Raw genomic sequence first — 23421 nt, forward strand, 5'->3', positions numbered from 1 at the left:
TTGGCTTGACGCACCTTCCTCTTGACACGTTTCTTCCTTTCGTCCTCCATTTGTGCTTCTTTGAATTCCATGGCACTGTTGGTAACAGCTGACCTCCAGTTAGAATACTTGAGGGTCAAGGCTTTCTAGTTCTGTACCTGTTCTGATTTACATTTATCTTGCTCATTATTTGGGGACTCCATACTCTCTACTACATTTGTAAAACTCACTCAAATCCACTGTTAATTTATGAATTATTAATCAATAATCTGCATTTTGCCTGATTTTTTAAAAAACATCTTTTCCCCATTTGCTGTTACTAGATTACATATGCTTTTTTGCATTAAAAAGCACTAGTTTTTCCACTGGGGACTCAGTCCTACTTGGCATGATTTCTGAATTGAAATCTGCATGTCTTATGCAGACATTATTTGTGCCAAGTTCAGAAAGCGTAGAAAAATGAATGAATTCCATTCCATAGCTGCTTCTATTCATGTGATTGAGAGAGGGAGACACTTGGAAGTATGTTCATAAGGGGACTCCCAGAATACTAGTCTTTCTTACTTAACTGTGCAGAAGCTAGTCCTTTTGGACCACACTTCCGGAATTTGCACTAAAGCTCTGGACATGTGCAACTAACTCTTGAGAAAGTTTGCACCTCATAGCAATGTTATTTTACAAGCACAAGATGATGTTAGGTTATGAAACTCCTTGTAGAATATTTTCCCCATGGAGGTGCAGTTTGCATTAGCTTTGCTATAGCCTTTCTGTTTCTGGAAAGCATTTTTAAGCTGGTCAGTTTATTGTTTGCTTTATCCTGAATCTTTTAGTTCTATAATTAAATGCTACCTCTTTTATTACATGTTTATTATTTACTATATAGAGATATTGTGAACAAGGTTTTCATTTGCTAAAATATAATGAGTGCAGAAATTATGATGTGTACAGAAATTATGATGTGTCATTTATTTTAGCTAATTTTTTATCTTTTCACAGCTCTCTTAGTCTGTTAATGGGCATCACTAATCATGAAAATACTAAGAAATATCAAACAGTGAACATATTGCTTAATAAGAGGTCAGGTAAATGGTAGTTTTTTTTACAATATTGCACAATTTTGAAAAGTTTTATGTTTGGCCTTTTAGACCACTTGGGGTAATAAAATGGATGAACCTTTGTAAAACTGTGACATATTGTGAAAGAGCTACCACTGTTAGTATTGTGATGCAGGCTCATAATGCCAAAGTACTTTTATCTTCCTGTTCTTTTTTCTTCTTTAGCATAGAATTAGACTCTGGTAGGGATTAGTTTGGATCCTAGGGTGATGCTTAGCATAAGATGAAGAAATTGCTGTTCAGAGAATTTTTTTGTCACTGTGGCGCTCCATGCTGACCTTCCAGAACAAGCAAAGAAGAAACTGAAGAGCCTGTGTCAGAAGTTAATATTTCCCCCCTTAATGCTTTTCATCCACTTACCAAGGTATATAGAAAGTTAGTAACAGTGTAGATTGTGACCAGATTTTCTACAGTTATTTTCACGATCAGTGTAGTAATCAAATTAATTTGGGCAAAGTTATTGTAAAATGCCATTCTGAGTTCTTTTAAAATGTTGTAATAAATAATTCATCATCTTGAAACAATTTTATCCATACATTATTTATAATAAATGAAATATGCTGTTTGTTATATAACACAGTACTTTGCTCATGTTTGCAATTTATGTAAAACAACTCCTTGCATATCTTTTCTTCTTAGGGCATAATCCAGAAGATAGTGGATAGTCACAAAGTAAAAAATGTAGCCTGTTATGGTTTACGGCTCAGTCACCTGCAATCTCAAGACGTTCATTGGCTGCATCCAGAGATGGGAGTGTCCAATGTGAGAGAGAAATTTGAACTGGCCCATGCTCCAGAAGAATGGAAGTAAGATTAAATTAACTTCTCCACTAATTGAATGTATATCCCTTTGAACATTTCATTGGGTTACCCATATTTTGGAATGGAAAACTGCAGTAATGATGTTTTATTGTATGTTATTCTGGTTTTATTTTAATGGATTGTTGCTTTTAAGTATATTGGACTTTCTGTCTCATATGTAAGCCTCCCTGAGCCCCTTTGGGGAGATGATGGCGAGATATAATAATAAAGTTGTTGTTGTTGTTGTTAAAATAGAGTGAAATGTGTTTGATATTTAAATAGTGGTTAAAAGTTATCTATATAGCCTTTGAAGAGAGGTCAGTAACACATCTTTTGGCTTCCTACTGTTTGTTGTTCCTTTTAAGCCTATATATCTATTCTGATTTTTTTATATGTTGGTTTATGGTTCATTATGTTGTTATCAATATATGGATATTTTAATCAAATAGCAGTGATTTATTTGAGTGGTTATGTAGAAGGGGTTTAAAATCTACTACAAGCACAGTGACTAGTTTCAAATACCAGTACCATGGCTTTACTTGCTTCTGCAAACAGTGCTCTAGATTGAGAATAACAGCTCTTTGAATGATCTCTCTGTAGATGATTCCTTGAGAAGTCTTTGAATAAACAAACTCTGTAAGTTACAGTATTTTCCACAATTTCTTTGAATCTTTTGTACCTATATTTATACGTACAGTGTTGAACAGTTTATAGTTGTGTTTGGATTTCTGAAAACATTTTCTTTTGCTTTCTTGGGCATCTTTTTAACAGACCTCATTGATATCAATGATGTAGAAGTTGTCAAATTGTTAAATTGTGTGTGCTAATTTGAACTGTATGATTGAACTGTATGAAGGGATGATTCCCTTCCTCGTTGAGGGAACCACTAGGGACTAATAATGCATTCTCTTTAGCTGCCTCACACCGACCATCCTCTGTTCCAGTTAGGTTAGATTTGCATGAAATGAGAGCAAAAATGACAGTATTGATTCTTTTTAGGCTTCATAATAAATTTGGACTCTACTATTTGTCTGGCCCTTGTGTGTTCAGCATATAAAAATAGTCTACACTCATATATTCAGAATAAATGTAGTAACAATATTGTGAAAAACTAGGGGTTCTAGCATTGTGAGTAGGTTTCCACTCATATTCCCTGCCATATGCTTGAAAAAAATACGTTCTATGTTTGGCTCTTGGTGGCCTGCATTTAGTTTGACAGGTGCTAAAAGCATTGCAGCAAATCAAGTAAATTGCCTCTGAAGACATCTGCCTGCCTTTGCTCCTCACATTAAATTAACATCTGAAAATGTTGTTTTCTGAGAGTCTTTTGTATTAAAGTGTCATGAAATAATAATGAGTCTCCTTGTTCTCTTTTTAGTAAATACATTTCCATGAAGTTCTGAAAAATTACATATATGATTATTGTTAGTTTTTAAAAGATCTATTAGTGGCCAGTTAATTTATGTGTAAAATGACTATAAAGTATGTTTCAAATATTAGATGTGAAATGTAAAATTGTTGCTTTTTCTTACAATATTCAGTGATACTCCCGTCTATGAATGTATTATACAAGAAAGGTAATCACCTTTAAAAGCAAAGTTGGATAATTGTACTGATGTTTAGCTGATCAGGGCATATGAAATTCCTCATGAAAGCACCATGAGATGGTATAAATTATTCAACATCTTTCCAAAGTATCGTTTTATGCTTTATCAGAGTTGTGCAGCCTGTTGTGCTCTCTTAAGCTGTAGAGGTTTGCTGAGAGTAATAAAAACTCTGCTGTCATATTTTTTTAATATCATGAACCACAGCATTTCAGATCAGATGACAGTGCTTGTAAAAATATTTATATTAGCTGTAGACGCAAGATCCTGGGGGGGGGGTCCTTGAGCTTAATCGTTTTCTGCACTACAATAGATAAACTGGTCTTCTTTGTTGAATGGCTTTAATTTTCAAAAATATATTAAAATGAGGGTGGGAGAGGCTTACTACTGTCAAGAGGAACGATAGCTTAATTCTGTCATTTATATCCTATCCTTTGGCTATGGCTATCCTTTCCAGAGCTAAAGGACAACTGCAGTAGTTTGAACTGAGCCAGATACAGTGGACCAGAGATTTTACAAGTTACTCCTTTTCTGCTTTCCACTCATAGTCATGAAACCTCCTTTCATATACTGAACACCTCTCTTGTGAATGAAAAATATATAGCTGATCTTGTGTTGGGGCCATAAAACGTGCCAGAAACGACTTCTATTGATTCTTAGTGACAACATGTGAAGCTTCTTTCTGAGAAATCTCACTCACAATTTGTGCTCTGTTTCTTTGGAATGTGAAAATCTCAGTCACTCTATTATATAAGTGTGAAAATACAAATACAGGTTTTGATCTTAAACAGTGATTTCTGGCCTGTGCTCCTGGAAACACTGGGCTTCTCTCCTTTTGTATTTATTAGGGCTTGTTTCAGTATATTTGACCAATGTGAATTTTTTTGTATCATGTTAGTAAGACGCAGTCTTGAAGAAGTTTACAGACTGAATCTATGTTTCAAACTTCTATTCATAGAATCATATAGACCTTGTGGGTCATTCAGTCCAATCCCTTGCCAAGATGCAGGAAAATTGAATTTAAAGCAGCCCCGACAGATAGTCATCCAGTCACTGGCCTTCATGTCTCCTCTCAGCCTTCTCTTCTGCAGGCTAAATAAGCCCAGCTCTTTAAGTCACTCCTCATAGGGCTTGTTCTCCTGACCCTTAATCATTTCAGTCACCCTCCTCTGGACACATTCCAGCTTATCAACATCTCCCTTAAATTGTGGTGTCCAGAATTTGACACAGCATTTCAGGTGTGGTCTGACCAAGGCAGAATAGAGGGGGAGCATGACTTCCTAGATATAGACACTATATTCCTATTTATGCAGACCAAAATCCCATTGGCTTTTTTAGCTGCCGCATGACATTATTGGTTCATGTTTAACTTGTTGTCCACGAAAACTCCAAAATCTTTTTCACACGTGCTGCTATCGAGCCAGGCGTCCCCCATTCTGTATCTGCATTTCATTTTTTCTGCCTAAGTGGAGTATCTTGCATTTGTCCTTGTTGAACTTCATTTTGTTAGTTTTGGCCCCTCTCTAATCTGTTAAGATCGTTTTGAATTTTGATCCTGTTTTCTGGAATATTGCCTATTCCTCCCAATTTGGTGTTGTCTGCAAACTTGGTAATCATGCCTTCTAACCCTTCATCTAAGTCATTAATAAAATTATGTTGAACAGAACCAGGCCCAGGATGGAACCCTGCGTCACTCCACTTGTAACTTCTTTCCAGGATGAAGAGGAAGCATTGGTGAGCAGAGCACCATTTGGGTTCATTCACTTAACTAATTACAGATCCACCTTGCCGTAGTTTTGCCTAGCCCACATTTGACTGATTTGTCAAATGCCTTGCTGAAATCTAGATACGCTATATCCACAGCATTCCCTGCCGCTACCCAGCCTGTAACTTTATCGAAAAAAGAGATCAGATTAGTCTGGCATGACTTGTTTTTGATAAATCCTTGTTGACTATTAGCGATGACCGCATTTGTTTCTAAGTGTTCACAGACCACTTCCTTAATTATCTTTTCCAGAATCTTGCCCAGTATTGATGTGAAGCTGACCAGACGGTAATTGCCTGGGTTATCCTTTTTCTCCTTCAAATGAAGTTACACCCAATTTGTCTATCTCCATACCTCATTGCTATATAGTATATATGTACATATGATTATCCCTCTCCCAAAGAAACTGTGAAATTATTACCTTCCACAATAAGCTTTTAAAAATACAGCTAATAAGTATGAGGGATGATCAAAATAAAATCTGTCCTGTTAGTGGGTTGCTTTGATGTTTGCTTATTTAGTAACATTTTAAACCAGTGGTTCTCAACCTGTGATGTTTTAGCTTTCAACTCCCAGAAATCCTAACAGCTGGTAAACTGTCTGGGATTTCTGGGAGTTGTAGGTTTAAACACCTGGGGACCCACAGGTTGAAAACCACTGCTTTAAATCTTTCCTTATATGTATTTTATATCTTTGATTCATAAAGTCGATGTTAACTTCATATCCTGCCTTTTGCTCATAACTGGAACTTGAGGCAGCTTACAACTAAAAAAAGTTGTCACATACAATCAAAACATTAAAAGGCCAATGTGTAAAGGTAATGTATAAGGCAGGTGTGGATGAATCTATTAAAATGTCCCATCCCTCCATCCCCATCCAGAATTTCCCACTCTAGGAATTTACTAGGTCCTCCAGTGAGTCTCTGGTAATATCTGGCAGAAGTATATTATAGAATTCCATAAGATAAGCTAGACTATTCCTAGAGAGGACATACTTTGTCAGATTCGGGTAAGTGAAACCACAGGTTCTGGTCCTGTGGTCATAGCGATCATCATACTGTATTTGAAATAAGGAAGTTGGTACTTTAAAATTTGAAGCTGTTACAGTGGTAAAATGTATATGTTTACAATTCTAGAAGAATCTTCTTTTTTAAAAGCCTTTATAGAATTAGTTCACGGCACTTTTTAAAAAAATCAAATACAAGTTGCAAGAACATGCATAAGATCTACTTTTTAACAGCTTGGCAACTTGTCTAAAAACTGTGGATGAAAAAGCTCTCATTTTGGCTAATGGGTATCTTCAGGTATAATGGATTGTATTAATATGGCAGTAACTGTGATTTTATTGGCTGTGACTTGATTTGACACTGCCATGGAGAGAGTGGGATGATAATCACAGTAACAAAGGCATTTGGCTATGAAAGAAGATGATTACCTTGAAAGATAAGATGGGAAGGTTTACTGTGCCATTTTTTGCTTGTGCTGCAAATTGTGTCACTTGTTATCATTTCGTGTCAATATAAATTAACGTATAAAAAAGAGCTGACAGAGGTTTTGCATAGAGCGAAATGATGATTCTGTAGCAATTAACTCACATCTGAATCAACTTTAATGCTCTTGTCAGATAAACATGATCGGAAGAGAGCACTTATGTACTGTGTTACATATAGGCTAAGCCTCCCTTATCCATACATCCGAAATCCTCTAATCCAAATGCTTTGCTGCCAACTTCCCACTTCCACCTTCAAATCATTTGCTGTGGGCTTCTGCTCTCTTTTTTTGCGCAAGGGGGAAGCAGATGACTAGCATCCTCCCTTGAGATCTCCTGTACAGTGTAGATATTGTATTCTTTTTTCAGTGTTTTAGAGCCTCAGTTTTACTGCAACTCTACATCACATTTGTTCATTACTGTTTTTTCATAAGATGCGAGGTTGGAAAGAGGCTGAGGTCCTGTGAAATGTTGGGAAATAATTCAAGTATAGTGAGAATCCATACCTTTCTAGTTTCACTCTGTCTCCAGCCCTTCAAATAAAGTATGTACACCCTAATTGTGTCCCCAAAATAATAATAAAAAACCTGAACTATTAAACATTTCTGGTCCCAAGATTTCAGATAAGGGAGGCTCAACCTGTACTTTATAAAATAGTTTGAAACTAGACAATAGCTTTCTGGACCTATCCTGACCTAGTTCCTTTATGGTGGTGAATTATATGGAGCAGTATCATTAGTGTTTCCGAATTGTCATTTAAATAAGTAAAGGTGTATGAATAGTAGTAGTGTTTAATGAACCATGACTGTATTCTTGCATTTGTCTGGATTGAGTGTCAGGGACTTTAAAGTAAGTCAAAGCTCATGTTATTCTGTACCTGAGCACAAGTGGGTGGGTGTCTAAGTAATAAAGAAAATAGCGTGTTTGCTAGGCAGAAATGACCAAATTGGCTTGCCCTTTTGGTAGTCCTTGAAAAGAAGAAATGAAATGACAGTGCTCCTTTGTTTCTACCCTAGAGGTCTAGCAAGAAAGGTCTGGCCTACTTAAATTGCATCAACTTACTGGAATTTAAAGGCATAGCAGTATTTGTCTGGAATATCAATATGGAAAGGGATCTTGTAGCACCTTAGAAACTAACGGAGAGAAAGTAGTTGGTAGCATAAGTTACCATCTACTGAGTCAACTTAGGTGGATGGAGGAAAGTTCCTAGGGACAGATCTTTATGGGCAGACTGTATATGTGAATGGCTAAAGAAATGCAACACTTGTGGGTATCACGTGGTGTCATTTCCCCATAAGAAGTGTAGACAGAGTTGGCACCTGAGTTTATGGCAAGGTATTGTATCCATCTCCGTACCTATGTAATGTGTTCTTTTATAGGTAATTGTTGAAGACTGAGTGGTTGTCTGTAAACAAATCCAGTAAGCATTTAAGAGAGCAGCATTATTTTCTAGAAGAGATTGTAGTTCTTTTATGACACATCTGAGTGGTCTCAACTGGAAATTCTAGCCATTGTTGATATACTTTCAATATCACATGTTTATGTGGTATTATTAACTGGATATTTGTTGTTAGGTGCCTTCAAGTTGACTCCAGTTAATGGCGACACTACCCTGGGATTTATTCAGAGGATGGTTGCCATTGTCTTCCTCTTAGTCTAGAAAACTGATCAGCAGTCCACTCTATAAAGTCTCTAGAATTCCGTCCCCTTTACAAAAATGTAGACATTCAGCAAAGTATGACAAAGTTTTAAATACATTTTTGCTTTTTAAATTTGTAACAGGTGCATTAGTTCTTACAGGTTTTGGCTGCCTTAGAAAATTAATATTAAATAGTTCTGTGTTGTAGTAGAGGTGAAGATGGGAAGTGATGGTAGAACAGAATAATAGTGAGAGTATATGCAGAAGCTTATAAAGAGTCTTGGTATGATAACTAAGAACATTTAGCACCTATATAGAAATGTAGTACAGTAGAGTCTCACTTATCCAACACTCGCTTATCCAACGTTCTGGATTATCCAACGCATTTTTGTAGTCAATGTTTTCAAAACATCATGATATTTTGGTGCTAAATTTGTAAATACAGTAATTACTACATAGCATTACTGTGTATTGAACTATTTTTTCTGTCAAATTTGTTGTATAACATAATGTTTTGGTGCTTAATTTGTAAAATCATAACCTAATTTGATTTTTAATAGGCTTTTCCTTAATCTCTCCTTATTATCCAACATATTCACTTATCCAACGTTTTGCTGGCCCGTTTATGTTGGATAAGTGAGACTCTACTGTACTAACTTTAATGTTTTAGAACAGTTTTGTTTTGCAGTGGAGCAAAATATCTTTGAACTGTTACTTTCATGACTTCATGTTATTACGGTGTGTGTATTTTTTTTTTATAGTTTTAGCAGTTTTATTCATCCTTGATTTTTTCTTTACTACCATAATGTGACCAGATATGATAATGGTCGCCTGGTTTCTGATTAAGTTGTGTTTTAAAAGTAAAATATTCGGTAGCTACCTTTATTATTTTCAAATCATGTAGTTTGTGGGGAGATGAAACTTAAACCCAGATAACAGTTAGTATTGCATGATCGAAGAGTATCAAAAAGAGATTTTTATCAGTACTACTGGTTATCGAACCAGTGTGTTGGTGGCATTTTAATGGATGAATGAAACATTTTCTAAACTTATGCTGTCATTTTAAAGCATACAGTGTGATGCTAGTTTTGTTGTTAATATTGCTTATAGTTATGGCCTAAGAGTGCTTAGTTAGCATTACAACCCAACTGTGATATTGGGTAAACTGAGAAAGAGTGACTTGCTTAAGGCTATCCGGTAACTTTCATAGGAGAGGAAAGATTTTAAGCTGATTCCCCAGATCCCAAATCAACACTCCAGCTGTTACCCTACATTAGTACTGTGTTCCAAATCAGATTACATATCTTAAATACTGTTTGTTTTTAAAGAGGGCGATTGTATTATTAAAGAGAACACTTGTATTGTTTGTTTTAAGAAAATACAAACATTTACTTCTACAATAATAAATTCATCAATGCTGTTAACATGTGTTGGATTTTTAAAAAATTGTCACTCTTGGGCCGCAAAATCTAGTATTTAATGTTTAGTTACAGAAACATTTGTTATAATTAATTACCAAGATTGGTCAACATACAGTTACTCAGAATCCAGAAATTACCATGAAAGAGTAACCAGTTTCCCCCACTTCTTTCAGAATTGAAAGGTGCCTCATAGGCCAGAATCTAACACCCTGCTCAGTGCAAGATCTCCAGGTAAAGCATCTCCAGCAGGTATCTGTTCAGAGACCCCCAGTGCCTCTCTGGTTCCATTGCCAATTGGCTCTTACTCTGAATAGATTGCTTCTAGTCTTCGATTGAAATCTATCCTCCTGTAAATTTAAACCATTAGACCTGGTCCCATCCTCTGAGGCAGTAGTGGACAAACCTTCCCCCTTCCTTCTGTCAAGATAAATAAAGGCATTTCTGCTATTCCTCAGTCTTCTTTTCATTATGTTGAACAAACCCAGGTACTTCTTCCCTCATATGTTTTGTTCTCCATACCTCTCATCATCTTTATTGCTTTTTGGTGAACTTGCTCCAACATGTCTTTATCCTTCTTAAAGTAAGGCACCCAGAACTGAATACAGCACTCCAAATGAGGCCTGAACATTGCAGAACATTGGAGCCATTACTTTCTTTGACTTAAAATTATGCTTCTGTTGACGCATGCTAAAATAACATTCACCTTCTTTGCTGCAGTGTCACACTTCTGAATCACATTCAGTTAATGATCATGGGAGTTTTTTCCTCTTCCATTGGCAGAGGTGTAGCATAAGCTTTGGAATGTGTCAGACCTTGGTTGGTCTGCCTGCCTCCCTCTCTGCTAAGTGTCTTTTCCCCCAGCCTCATCACATCCACCCTCCCAATCACCCAGCTGACGTTTATCAATGTCATGGCTGGTTTCTGTTCTCTTTGGATTAAGACCAAGGGTGGGACCCTCTGATCCCGCACACTCTTACAATGAACAACAATAATTCCAAGGTCATTTTTAGTCATATGTCCCAACATTTTATTTTTGTGGCCTGAATGTAGAATTTTGAATTTATCTTTATTGAATTTCTATGTATGTATTTATTTCTACCTGGAAGTTTATCAAGAGCCTTTTGAATTCTGTTCCTGTCTTGCAGTATGTTAGCCACACCTGACTGCTGCAACTTGATAAGAGATTTTCTCCATCTTGTCCTCTAAGCCATTGTGATGACTCATGGGCCTTGTAGTCCTGTTCCTAGTACTATTGTGGCAGACGAAGAGGAAAACATGGGATTTTCGCCGGTTCAGCAAGAGCCGGAGTCTCTTCACCTGCAGGATGTTGACGTTTGCCCTCAAGAATTCAGCCAAACAGGCCTTGGGCAGAACTCCCCCCCGTTTTCCCGGAGGGACAATTATACCAAAGGTAGGGGAGTCAGGGAGGCTAATCGCAGAAGCCTGAGAATCGCTGCCAAACAAATGGCTGATTAGGTCTGCTTCCCTTGGGAAATTCTAAGGAGTCATGCATCTGGACAGAGTTGGGTTTCGCTTCTCGTTCTCTAGGGAAAGAGTTCTGTTGGCGGGAAAACGAGACCCAATATAGGTGTTTGTCGCAAGGGAAACTTTGCGGAGTCAATTGATCAGCTTGAGGAGAGAGATTGTGTGTGGACTTCGTAATCCCAGTTCCTTGCTTCCCGGATCAAGTTTCAAGCCTTGCCTTGTCTCACGTTTTGCCACGGACTTTGTTTCATGCTTCATGTTTGCCTCGTTTTAAGTCTCGGATCAAGTCAAGAATCAAGTTTATTTCCATCCTTGTTGTCAAGCTTCATTGGACTTTAAAGTCTCTGTTATTTCCCCACACTATTGCTTGGCAAAGTGTGTGTTTCGGTCAAGTGGATTAAAACCTTGAACTCTAATATCTTATATTGGACAATACTTTTCTGGACTAAATTTGACCTTATCTGAAAGGTCTGCTTCTGAACTATATTCTTCATTTGTTTTTATGGATTTTATATATTTCTTTAATAAAGATATTAGATAGAGACTGGCCTCTGTGTAAGGTTATTGGTGCTCTGCAGCCTGGGTACTGACAGCCATTGATAAAAATATTAAGGAGTAATGGCCTTAGGACAGAATGTTGAGTCACTCCACTCAATAATTCCTTTCACTTTGAAGGACAGCCAACTCTTTGAGCATGGTTTGCCAAATGGTTATGGATCCACCTGACAGTATTCTTATCTATTCCACAATTAATCCATTTTCCAATCAAAATATCATGGAAATTATCTTTGCTTTACTGAAATCCAGATAAAGGACAAATACAAAATTCCTACTATATGCTAAACTAGAGACAAGCTTTATTTGTATATATTGTTCTATAAATTTTCTCAGTTCCTAGAAGCAGCTTCCATCTTGACAGTTCAAAAAGATCTTTAAAGCTTTGTGGCACTTTGAAAACGGACTAAGTTATGTTGAAATGTTATGACAAGCCATTTCTGTGGGGTTGATTTTCATGTGATAATTTATGTCACTGGACTTACCAGATGGTTCATGAATGCTGTTGAAAACACTACATGCACAAATCTAACACTTAGTTTCAATTGTCTTGTTTTGTAGACAGAAATGTGTGTTCACATTATACAGAATGCAAGAAAAATAAATTCTCAATATTTTTCTTCCTTCTAGGTATGAACTACGAATTCGATATTTACCAAAAGGATTTCTGAACCAGTTTACTGAAGATAAACCTACATTAAACTTTTTCTATCAGCAGGTAAAAACAACTATCATATATATCTTAATTGAAACTACACTTTCCAATTCTGAAGTTTGTTTTGCTTTTAAGTAATAAATACGTTGACGTCAGCATTTAACAGTTATGGTAGTACATTCTATGAAATTTTATTTTATTTTTTATATAGGTTATTTTATTTTACAAAACAGTGTTGAAATGATTGCAGAGACGTATATTGGAAGAAAAACAAAATTGGGTGAGGCCATTCAGTGTATGTCTACTAGGAATAGAGATATTGCCACATTCTGTAGGATTAACCTCTAGGAATGTATACAGATAATCAGTTTTATTTAACAGTTCTTGAAGATAGATTCTATGAAATTTTTAAAGAGATAGCCATATTAGAGTGTTTCTGTATAAAATGGAAGAAATAAAGTTTATAATGGCACCTTCAAAACGAATGTATTCTAGCATTCATTTTCAGAAATGACAATCTACTTCTCCAGATGTATTGATAAAGCACACATTACTTTGTGTACTAAGGAGCCGCGATGGCGCAGTGGTTTAAACCCTTGTGCTGGCTGAACTGCTGACCTGAAGTTTGGGTTACTGACCTGAAGGTTGCCGGTTCAAATCTGTGAGACGGGGTGAGATCCTGTCTGTAAACTCTAGCTTGCAGGGACATGAGACACATGTCCCAGCAACACATCTGGGTGTCCCCTGGGCAATGTCTCTGTAGACGGCCAATTCTCTCATACCAGAAGCGACTTGCAGTATGTTCTCAAGTTGCTTCTGACATGATTTAAAAAAACTTTGTGTACTGAAAATCCACACTAGAGGTGGAGAACAAATCACTGCTGTTTTGTCAGTTCAAAGTGACTGTTGTTGACTCCCATATCAAGTACCTGTAGGCTTTTCAGGTACTTGATATGGCCCGAGGCTGTGGCGCAGACGGGAGAGCAAGCCAGTGCAATTAACTGCAATGAATCACTGACCAGGAGGTCATAAGTTCGAGGCCTGCTCGGAGCTATGTTGTTGTTTGTCTTTGTCCTATGTTAAAAGGCATTGAATGTTTGCCTAATATGTGTAATGTGATCCGCCCTGAGTCCCCTTCGGGGTGAGAAGGGCGGAATATAAATGCTGTAAATTAATAAATAAATAATAAATTTTCAGGTACAAGTTTTTACAGTATGGATGAAGATTACAAATTTTGCAGATGACAGATGTGTATATTTTCCCCCTAATTTATACAGATGTTGGCATTCTGTGTTATATTTTTGTGTGTGTATAATATGCACAAGTTGCTTATTTAGGGTGTTGCATAGTTGCTTGAGACTTTGGTGAGACTTGAAAGAGACTAGTGCAGCTATTGTATTTCATAATTTCATAATTATTCTGATATTTTGATATCTGTTTTGGTTTAGCTACAGTTCAATTGTATTTGGATAACTAAATTATGGAATAGAGGTGGTGGTATTTTGCACATATGCTATTTCCTTGAAGCATTTAAAAAACCAACAGGAAGATTGAAAAAGACTGCAGCTGCGAAAATCATGCGGGTGAATAGGAGAAAGCAATTAACTGTTCAAGATCGTTTAGACAATAGGTTTTTTAAAAATAATGGTCTTTTTTGGCTAATCACTCAATATTTAGTGGGTTGAAGTACCTATGGCAGAGCTGCTGTTACATCGGTTCATCTTTTAATTATGTTGATATTGTCTAGTTTAAAAGAGAGAGGGCTGGGAGGGATGTGCTACCTGGAACAATTTTAAAAACTCGTACTTTAATTTCCTTCCGTATTCCTATCCCTACATTGATTTTATCATACTAAACTCTTAATCTAGGAGACAAAGAACTAAAATCTGGGTGGAATCTGCATGGTTACTAAATCAATCTCAGGCATTGTTGTCCAGAGATATAGCACTGCTAGTCTATTACAATAAAATAAGAAGAAGCAGAACAGCAAAATATTATGTGATGAGTTAAAAGCTAACAAGTTTTCTCTGGCATAAACGATTACAGTCAACATCAGAATTTTCTTTCCTGAAATAGTTTAGCATATTGCAATTTCTCATATAATGTGGTTTAATTAATTGGCCCAACTGAAAAAATGAAGATAGTTTGGCATTGTAATTCATTGTGTTGAATTACTTAAAATTAATTTCATTGTTATATTCTCCCCAATCATTGCAAATAGGCACATATATTTGAGGGGTGCAAAAATCTACCAGGTGAACTTGAGTAAGAATTATGGAGTACACAAGAACAGACCCTTTTGCAATTTATAATAGCTGGCTCAAAAACCAACAGTGCTCAGTATGATGAGGAAGGAAACAGCCTATACTGTGTTGCTACCTATCAATGCCCAGGCTAGACAAGGATTATATGACCACGAATCAGGGGGAAAAAAACCGTATGTTCCACTTCTGGTATTTGCCATTAGTTTCACCAAGTTTAGGTCTCCTCCATCCTCCTTGCTCATTTTTCCCTTTTTAATTCACTTTTAGACCATTTCTAATCTTCACCCTTCAGATACAACCTTCCTCTTTCCTCTCCTTCCCTGCATGTCCCCTGAGGAAGCAGAATGGGTTGCTCCCCTGTCAAGTAGAATAACATGTAGCCTCACCCTAAAGCTGTAGTCTAGACTCTGAATCTCTCATGAATGTCTCCCATTTTTGACTTCTTTCATTTTTTCTGGACTCCTGGGAGGAGGACTCAAAGAAGAGAATGCCCTGCCTGAGGGTGGGACTTCAGAGACTGACAAATCAGGGGATCATATATGGCTCAGCTTAGTGTACATCCGGATGCAGATCTACTACATTACACTAGACTATACAAAATCGTAGCCATGTGCAGCAAACCTCATCTACATTCTCAGTTCTCTCAATCCCCTCTAAATGACCCTTCTCTTCCCACCCCCTACATCATGAGATTCATTGGGAAGCATAATTAATTTTTTTCTCCCCAGTTGTTCATTAATTCCTCACCTGAACATTCACACATTTCTTAAAGCTCTCACAAAAACTACCTTCACACCCTTGCACTGCATTTTTTTTCAGGCCTCTGTCTCTGAAAGTCCTCTTCTTGAGTGCCATGACATACTACAGGAAAATCCCAGAAAGATTCTGTCACCTTCATGCTGGACCCCAGTTTGCTTTCAAAGGTCATGTCTCTCACCTCTCCCATTACCATTCCTTTACTCTATCACATTACCATTCCTTTACTCTCACTCTCGTTCTTCTAAAAAGCTCTGTTGCAAGCATTTTGTTAGAAGGGTCCTAAAAATTTACATCAAGCACTCATTCCTTTAGCCACCCAGAGGCTCTTTTTATCTCCTTCCTTCCTACCTACCTCTTTTGGGAGGAAAATTAACTTTCCATCCTAACTAAATGGCTTAACGTCTGCATTTTAACAGCATATGAAAATGCTGATCCACATGACAGATCAGCAGCCATCTTCTTAGCCTTTTCAACTAATGCCTTACTTAGGAAAGATCTGCATATGGCTTAAGACTGCATGCCATGAAGACAAGGGGAAGTTTGTGAAGTTAATATTTACACTAGAAACCAGTATTGGCGGCACACCAGTTTAAGTATCTTGGCTTCTTTGCAGAGTGTTAGGCTTTTAAAGGAATGATCATTACATTGGTCATGAAGTAGTTTTGAAATTACTACAAGGAATGGATGCCAGATAATAAAAATGCATTATATAAATGTCAGTTATTATTAATGTCCTTAGTTTCTTAGGAAATGTTTCACTCACAAGATATGTGTAAGACTCTCTCCATTTGATCATGGACGTATTCAGAAGGTGTTGTTAACGGGCCTGTAAACAAGTCTCCCAAGGGGACAGATACAGAGATGTGATAGATACTGAGATTGCAGGTTCACACTAAAGTATAGATGAATCAAGTGCCACATGTCTCAAGCTTACAACTTGCAAGCACAACTTGGTGAACTATCAGTTTTCAGAAAGTAATTTTTAAAGCATATAAATAAATTATATAAGGAAAAGGAATTGCCATATTTATAGCCAAACGATCTCAGATGCCTGCAGTTTTCTTTTCCAGCAACATGTTTACATTCTTATCTCTTTCTCTTCATGTGTTTAAATATTTTTGCTTGAACATTTAATAGATGGCTTCTTTTTTATTCCTATACTTGTACAGGATTTCTTCAACTACTCTAGTTTGTGCATGTTCACAAGTTCGAATGTCACCAAAATCTGAATCTTGGTATTGAAAGTAATTTTAAATACCAGTAAGATTCTTTCTTCTTTCAAATAGAATAATTTTTTATTTCGTGTCAAAAGCATTGCATAATAAATAAGTTTAAAAGTGATAAAATAAATGAACCACAAACAGCTAAACAGTTTTAGACCAAAACTTGTGATTATGAAGCTGAAGGGATGACCATATCCTGAACTTCACCTGTGGTATCCAAGCCAAAGCAGAAATCAGTAATTTTATCCAAAAACTGTTTTGCAGTCAGGTCAGAATAACTTGCCAAGGATTCACCAGGTCTCTCTTGAGCTCAAAATGTAATAGGCCTGTGGTTTAATGGAAAATTTACACTGGAGAGCACAGTGGACACAGTTATAGTGATGTAAAATCTCTTAATCGCTACAACTATCATGGAATAAGTCTTAAAAGTCAGCTGTATACTAAATCATCTTAGCAGGTGCTCAATGTTTGTTTCTGTGAGCTTCGTAAGCCTCTGTTCTCTAAAAGTGACATGAAAAATAGAAAATTCTTAAGTGATACCTAAGGTATATGGAAGTGGGTATATCTATTGTCATTTGAGTTACAGAGACCAATTGTATTGGCCATGTTAAAGGAGCATCAGCCCGGGGCTGTGGCGCAGACGGGAGAGCAATGAGTCACTGACCAGGAGGTCATAAGTTCGAGGCCCGCTCGGAGCTATGTTTGTTTGTCTTTGTCCTGTGTTAAAAAGTCATTGAATGTTTGCCTAATATGTGTAATGTGATCTGCCCTGAGTCCCCTTCGGGGTGAGAAGGACGGAATATAAATGATGTAAATAAATAAATAAATAAATAAATAAAAATAAAGGCAGTTAACAAAAACCACAGATCTATCAGTCTTTGGAGGCAGACCATCTGTATTGGTTCCCTGCCCAAGTAAAACTTAGAAACTGTGAAAACTAACATCTGGCCAGATGCTGTCAGAAGAAAGGATTTATTTCTATGCCATACCCCAACTTTCAGTGAGTAAAACTAGATTGTTGATAGGGATCATTTGAACTGAAATGTGATTATCGAACATGTTCAGTTTACATTTACTTGTTTGCAAAAGCAAACAAACAACTGGGATCTCCCCATCATGACAGAAGGGGTGATTTTTAAAGTATTCTGGATCACACAGTACTCTGCTACTTTCCTTCCCCTAATGATTAATGCCCTTCTTATTAGGGAGTGCATCTGAGTAATTAGTGTAGGATGTCAAAGATTAACTTGCATTAATGTTGCAACTGTGACCCTTTTTCAGAAGACAGAGCAGCAACTGAGGGCAGATGGCAGATGAGTGTTACTCCTGTGCCAAAGTGTGCTTTTAAAGCCCTTCAAGAAAAATTGTTGCTTTCATTTAATAAGTCATCTGTTGCAGAGAAGGCAGAAACAAGACAGAACAAAACACCCCTAGCCCTACAAAAAAGTATAAACAGGGAGGTCTGAAATTTAAAAAGACAAACAGTGTTTTGAATTTATGTGTTCATTTTATGTTGCTGTTGAGCCAACACATGAGCTGTAACATCTGAAGAAGAAGCTGCTTATAGCATTGACCAGATGATATAAGCATAGAGGTCAAAATGCCTAGCTTAAACATAAAACTATTATTTGTCTTGTAATTTTCTACTTTTGCAACTGTAGTGCTAATATCTGTAAGGATTTTCCAAGCATTTCATGAATTATAGAGATTCACATCTCATTGGTGAGTTCAGTTACTATGATACACAACATATATCTGCAATACCCAATTCTGTGTTAAGGCTTGAGAAGAGCAATTTCTGAATAATACTAAGTACTTTGCTCTTAAGGGAACTTTTGCATAATTTTCAGAGCTCATGTGTTCAAGTGGAGAATGGTAGTATGGATTGAAAATAACTTCAGATTATGATTTTACTAGCAGACTACAAGTCCACTTGAATACACTGAAGTCGTTTCTGGTGAATTAATCTTAATCTTAGGAATCTATTAGGAACATTAGAAATTGGTTTAAATAATTCACTCTGAATTATGTTTCTGCTGAATTGTTTATCTTTGTTACAGCAATAGCAATAACATTTTTTGATTATTGTACCTCTTGTTGGAGTTAAGTCTCTGGGCTATAGTGAATGTGTCTTCATTTTTTTTCCTTTTTGGTGGGAGAGAATTTCAGATGAATAAAATTCTTTTCTTCTAAAAAGGAGCAGCAGGTTTGTAATACATTATTCAGTCTCTGATAAATCTCTTCTGAACATACATGTCATACATTTTTGGAGTGTTCATACATTGATCTAATACTCCCAATCTTTCCTATATATTCTACGAATCATAGTTGCCAACACATTTGGCTGCTAACAGATTTTCCCTTTTTTCCTAACAAAGGTTTTGCTGTTTAGTCAGCATATTATTAAAGAACTTTAGAAAAAATATTTCCCCACAAAAGTAAAAAATCTCCTGAAAGAAAATAGTTCTTTCCTTACTTTTAAGGCTGTAAAAGGATGCTGTCGATAAACTTCTGATTTGAGCTCAGTTTTGCACACCCTTACTCCTAATGAATCCCATTGAATATAAGACTTACTGTACATAGGACTATGATGTTGAGTAACTTTTTATTTTTTTTTCCAATACAAAAACATGTTTAAGTGCAAATAGAACCCTTCAAAAGATTTGTCTCAACATTCTTTTAACCAATTTCAGTTGGAATAATAATCCAATTTCCACAGTGGCAGACTAGAGACCTGAATGAAGCTGATGGCTGCATGAAATTAGGCTAAGAATTCAGGTCTCCAAACTGCCTCTGTGCGAATATATTCAACTATGAATCAGTGTTTCCCATACTTCTGATACCAAACTGTGCTTATGGAAAACTGGAGACACTTTTAAAAGTTTTTTTTTCGTGTCTGGAGCAACTTGGGTTGCTTCTGGAGTGAGAGAATTGGCCGTCTGCAAGGACATTGCCCAGGGGACGCCCGGATGTTCTGATGTTTTTACCATCCTTGTGGGAGGCTTCTCTCATTTCCCCGCATGGAGCTGGAGCTGATAGAGGGAGCTCATCCGTGCTCTCCCTGGGTGGGATTCGAACCTGGCAGACTTCAGGTCAGCAACCCAACCTTCAAGTCAGGAGGCACTTTAAAAGTGAAGATAAAGAGCTTTCACTTTTAAAAGGGAAAGCTCTTCATCTTAGGGTCTTACTGGTTATGTTTCTGCATGAGTAACGTTCTATAAAATATGCTTTCCTGACACTGAAAGTATTGGAGCAGCACTTTCATGCTTGATTTTAAAATATGTGTGAACAGACTTGTTTATTTATTTAGTGGAAGCTGATTTGAAATAGGCCAGGGCAGAAGATCATACGTAATTTGTGTAATTGCTTCTGTGGACATACGCCTCTGTAAGCATGTACATCTGTGCCCTCAGGAGTCTTTAATAGTTGAATTGATTTTTCATTTATTTATTTCCAACTTTTCCTGACTGAACACCACAGTTGTGGAGACACCTCCTCTCCCAATCAAAATAATCATAGAATCATAGAATAGTAGAGTTGGAAGAGACCTCATGGGCCATCCAGTCCAACCCCCTGCCAAGAAGCAGGAAATCATATTCAAAGCACCCCCGACAGATGGCCATTCAGCCTCTGTTTAAAAGCCTCCAAAGAAGGAGCCTCCACCACAGTTAGGGGGAGAGAGTTCCACTGCCGAAAAGCTCTCACAGTGAGGAAGTTCTTCCTGATGTTCAGGTGGAATCTCCTTTCCTGTAGTTTGAAGCCATTGTTCCACGTCCTAGTCTGCAGGGCAGCAGAAAACAAGCTCCAAGACCTTGCCCAAAAAAGGAAGGTTAGAGATTGGTCTGTAGTTACTTAGGTTGGTTGAATCCAAGGAGGCCTTCTTCAAAACTGGCCTCACTATAGCTTGTTTTAAGCAAGATGGAAATTTGCCCTGCTCCAAGGAGGCATTAATTATTTTCACAAACCAATCTACTAACCCACCACTGGCTTGTTTTAAAAGCCAGGATGGGCAAGGATCAAGGGCACAGGTGGTCGCCCTCACCGCTCCAAGGATCTTGTCCATGTCATCAGGCTGCACAAGCTGAAACGAATCCCACAAGCTGGAACAGACAGATACCTCGGTTACCTCCCCTGGCATTGCACCAAAGCCGGCATCCAAGTCGAAACGAATCTGAGCGACTTTGTCTGCAAAACGGTGAGCGAACTCGCTACACCGAGTTGCTGAGTTGTCAGGTGCCCCCCCCAACCTGAGGAGGGTGGAGGAGCTCCCCAACAACCCGAAACAGCTCTGAAGATCTATTTGTTGCAGACGCGATGCGGGCAGTCGAGAAGGCCTTCCTGGCTTCCCACAATGCCACGGAGTAGGCCCGTGTTCGGTCAGATGCAACACGAGTTTTCCGCCAACGGCACTCTCCTTCTCATGAGTTTCATCTCCGCCAGTTCCCCAGTAAACCATGGAGCTGGGGCGACTCCACGCAACGAGAGTGGACGTTCAGGGGCGATTGTGTCTATTGCCCTGGACATCTCGCTGTTATAGCGATCGACCAAGGCATCGACAGGATTGTCAGCCTCCATAGTAGACAGAACCCCGAGAGACCTCAGGAATCCATCAGGATCCATAAGCCTCCTGGGGCATCCCTGGATCTAGATGCTATACCCCTATTGATGCAGGCCAGAATCCCATTGGCTTTTTAAGAAGCCGGATCACATTGTTGGCTCATGTTTAACTTGTTGTCCACAAGGACTCCAAGATCTTTTTCACACGTACTGCTGTCAAGCCAGGCATCCCCCATTCTGTATCTTTGCATTCCATTTTTTCTGCCTAAGTGGAGTATCTTGCATTTGTCCCTGTTGAACTTCATTTTGTTAGTTTCAGCCCATCTCTCTAGTCTGTTAAGATCATTTTGAAACAATCAGTAACAATCAGTCATCATGTATGTAAGTAGGCAAACTGCTAGCTGGATGTATGAAATTGAAATTATTATTATTATTTTATTTATTTATTTAAAACATTTATATTCCTCCCTTCTCACACCGAAGGGAACTCAGGCGGAGCATAATATATATACAGCAAGCATTCCATGCCAGGACATAAAATAACTGTAAATATACTCAAACATTAAAATCAGTTATATCGACTTTAAAATCAGCTGTTTATTAGAATTAGAACTCAGAGTTCACTTTCTGTTTTATTTCCTGCACTTTATTAAGAAGGTGGAAAAATTTCAGAACCTTTGAGGTGATTGCAGATTTCATCATCTTCTTGATTAAGCAGTTTGTGTTTAAAATAGCTTTTTAAAAACAAGTATGGCTATATTGAATTTGGCACACATTATTTCCTTCTTTCAGGTTAGGCATAGTATTTCCAGGGCTTGTGTGTAACTGTTTTTATGCACTAATTACTTAAAATAAACCCAAGATCATTTTCTAAAAACTACTCTTAACTTCTCAAAATCGCTTTTGGTCCAAGATTAACTGCAGCAATATTAGATTCAATGTGTGGTGAGAGAGAAAACAGTAGTAATCAGGAGATAGTTTAATGTACTCTTGGATGCTGAAAGCAAAATATATGGATGCAGTTTCAGAAAGCAATATAGCAACTGTTGTGGGTAAGCTGTAGTTAATTTTGCAAAAATGACTACTCTAGAATCCTGAGTTGGTTGGGAACAAGGAGAGTTTTGGTAGACCAGATGTGGTCCAGAGACTGAGGATTTTAGTAACTCAAGGAGAGTTGCAGGAGAGCTCATCATAGTTGCTGTGACAATGTCAATTCCTCAGTTTTGTTGTGATATGTTCTCTGATTCAATTGAGTCAAACCAAAGCTCAAGTGTAAAAGGGAGATACATTTTTTCTCAATATTCCTTAGTTTGCCTTTTTCCTCTCCATTAACCATCACCTGCTTGCCCCAATGGTTGGCCAGAATGTTCAAATAAATCCCCAAATGGTTCTGGCCCAGCTTACCTGTCCAAACGTATCTCCCTCTATGAACCACCTCGGAGATTAAGATCATCCTGGGAGGCACTGCTCTCGGTCCCACCTCCTTCACAGAGATGACTGGTGGAAGCGAGAGACAGGGCCTTTTCAGTGACGGCTCCTCGATTGTGGAACTCCCTCCTCAATGAAATTAGATCAGCACCCTCCCTTCTGGCCTTCAGAAGAAAGGTAAAAACTTGGCTATGGGACCAGGCCTTCGGGCAATAAACAATAAAAGGAATGATCAGAGATTACGTGCAATAGAGATTGATATTGGAAAGGTCCTGCACTTCAATTTTTTGATTATGTGATTTTAATGTTTAAATTAGTGTTTTTAACTCTATGTTAATGTTATTTTAATTAATGTGCATTTTTTTGATTCAATCGATATTGATAACAGTTATCCCAAAAGACGGGCAAGACCCAAGATTAGTGAAGAATTATAGACCCATATCCTTGTTAAATTCGGACTACAAAATTTTCTCAAATATATTAGCAGGAAGATTGAAGGAATTTTTGTCTGATTGGATAGGGGAAGATCAAACAGGTTTCCTGCCCAGAAGACAAATGAGAGATAATGTGAGGGAAATCATAAATATAATTGAATATTACGAGGGTACAAAAAAGGAAGAATTGGCATTACTGGCGGTAGACATGGAAAAAGCTTTTGATAACTTAAATTGGGACCTTATTAAA

At 37.5% G+C, this 23421-nt stretch overlaps 1 protein-coding gene across 10 annotated transcripts in view; it reads left to right on the plus strand.

Moving 5' to 3' along the window:
• Positions 1-23421, plus strand: part of ptk2 (protein tyrosine kinase 2) — a 261873-nt gene that overhangs the window by 131309 nt on the left and 107143 nt on the right. For 8 of the 10 annotated variants that reach the window (XM_062979966.1, XM_062979967.1, XM_062979962.1 and 5 more), the window contains 2 exons: positions 1734-1900; positions 12482-12569. In XM_062979966.1, the coding sequence (XP_062836036.1) occupies positions 1734-1900; positions 12482-12569 (255 nt within the window). Of the gene's footprint in view, positions 1-1038; positions 1062-1733; positions 1905-12481; positions 12570-23421 lie in introns of those variants that run through there. The other 2 variants (XM_062979968.1, XM_062979969.1) reach the window with 2 other exon arrangements.

This window comes from Anolis carolinensis, chromosome 4 (assembly GCF_035594765.1).
Source record: "Anolis carolinensis isolate JA03-04 chromosome 4, rAnoCar3.1.pri, whole genome shotgun sequence".
NCBI classification, from domain to species: Eukaryota; Metazoa; Chordata; class Lepidosauria; order Squamata; family Dactyloidae; genus Anolis; species Anolis carolinensis.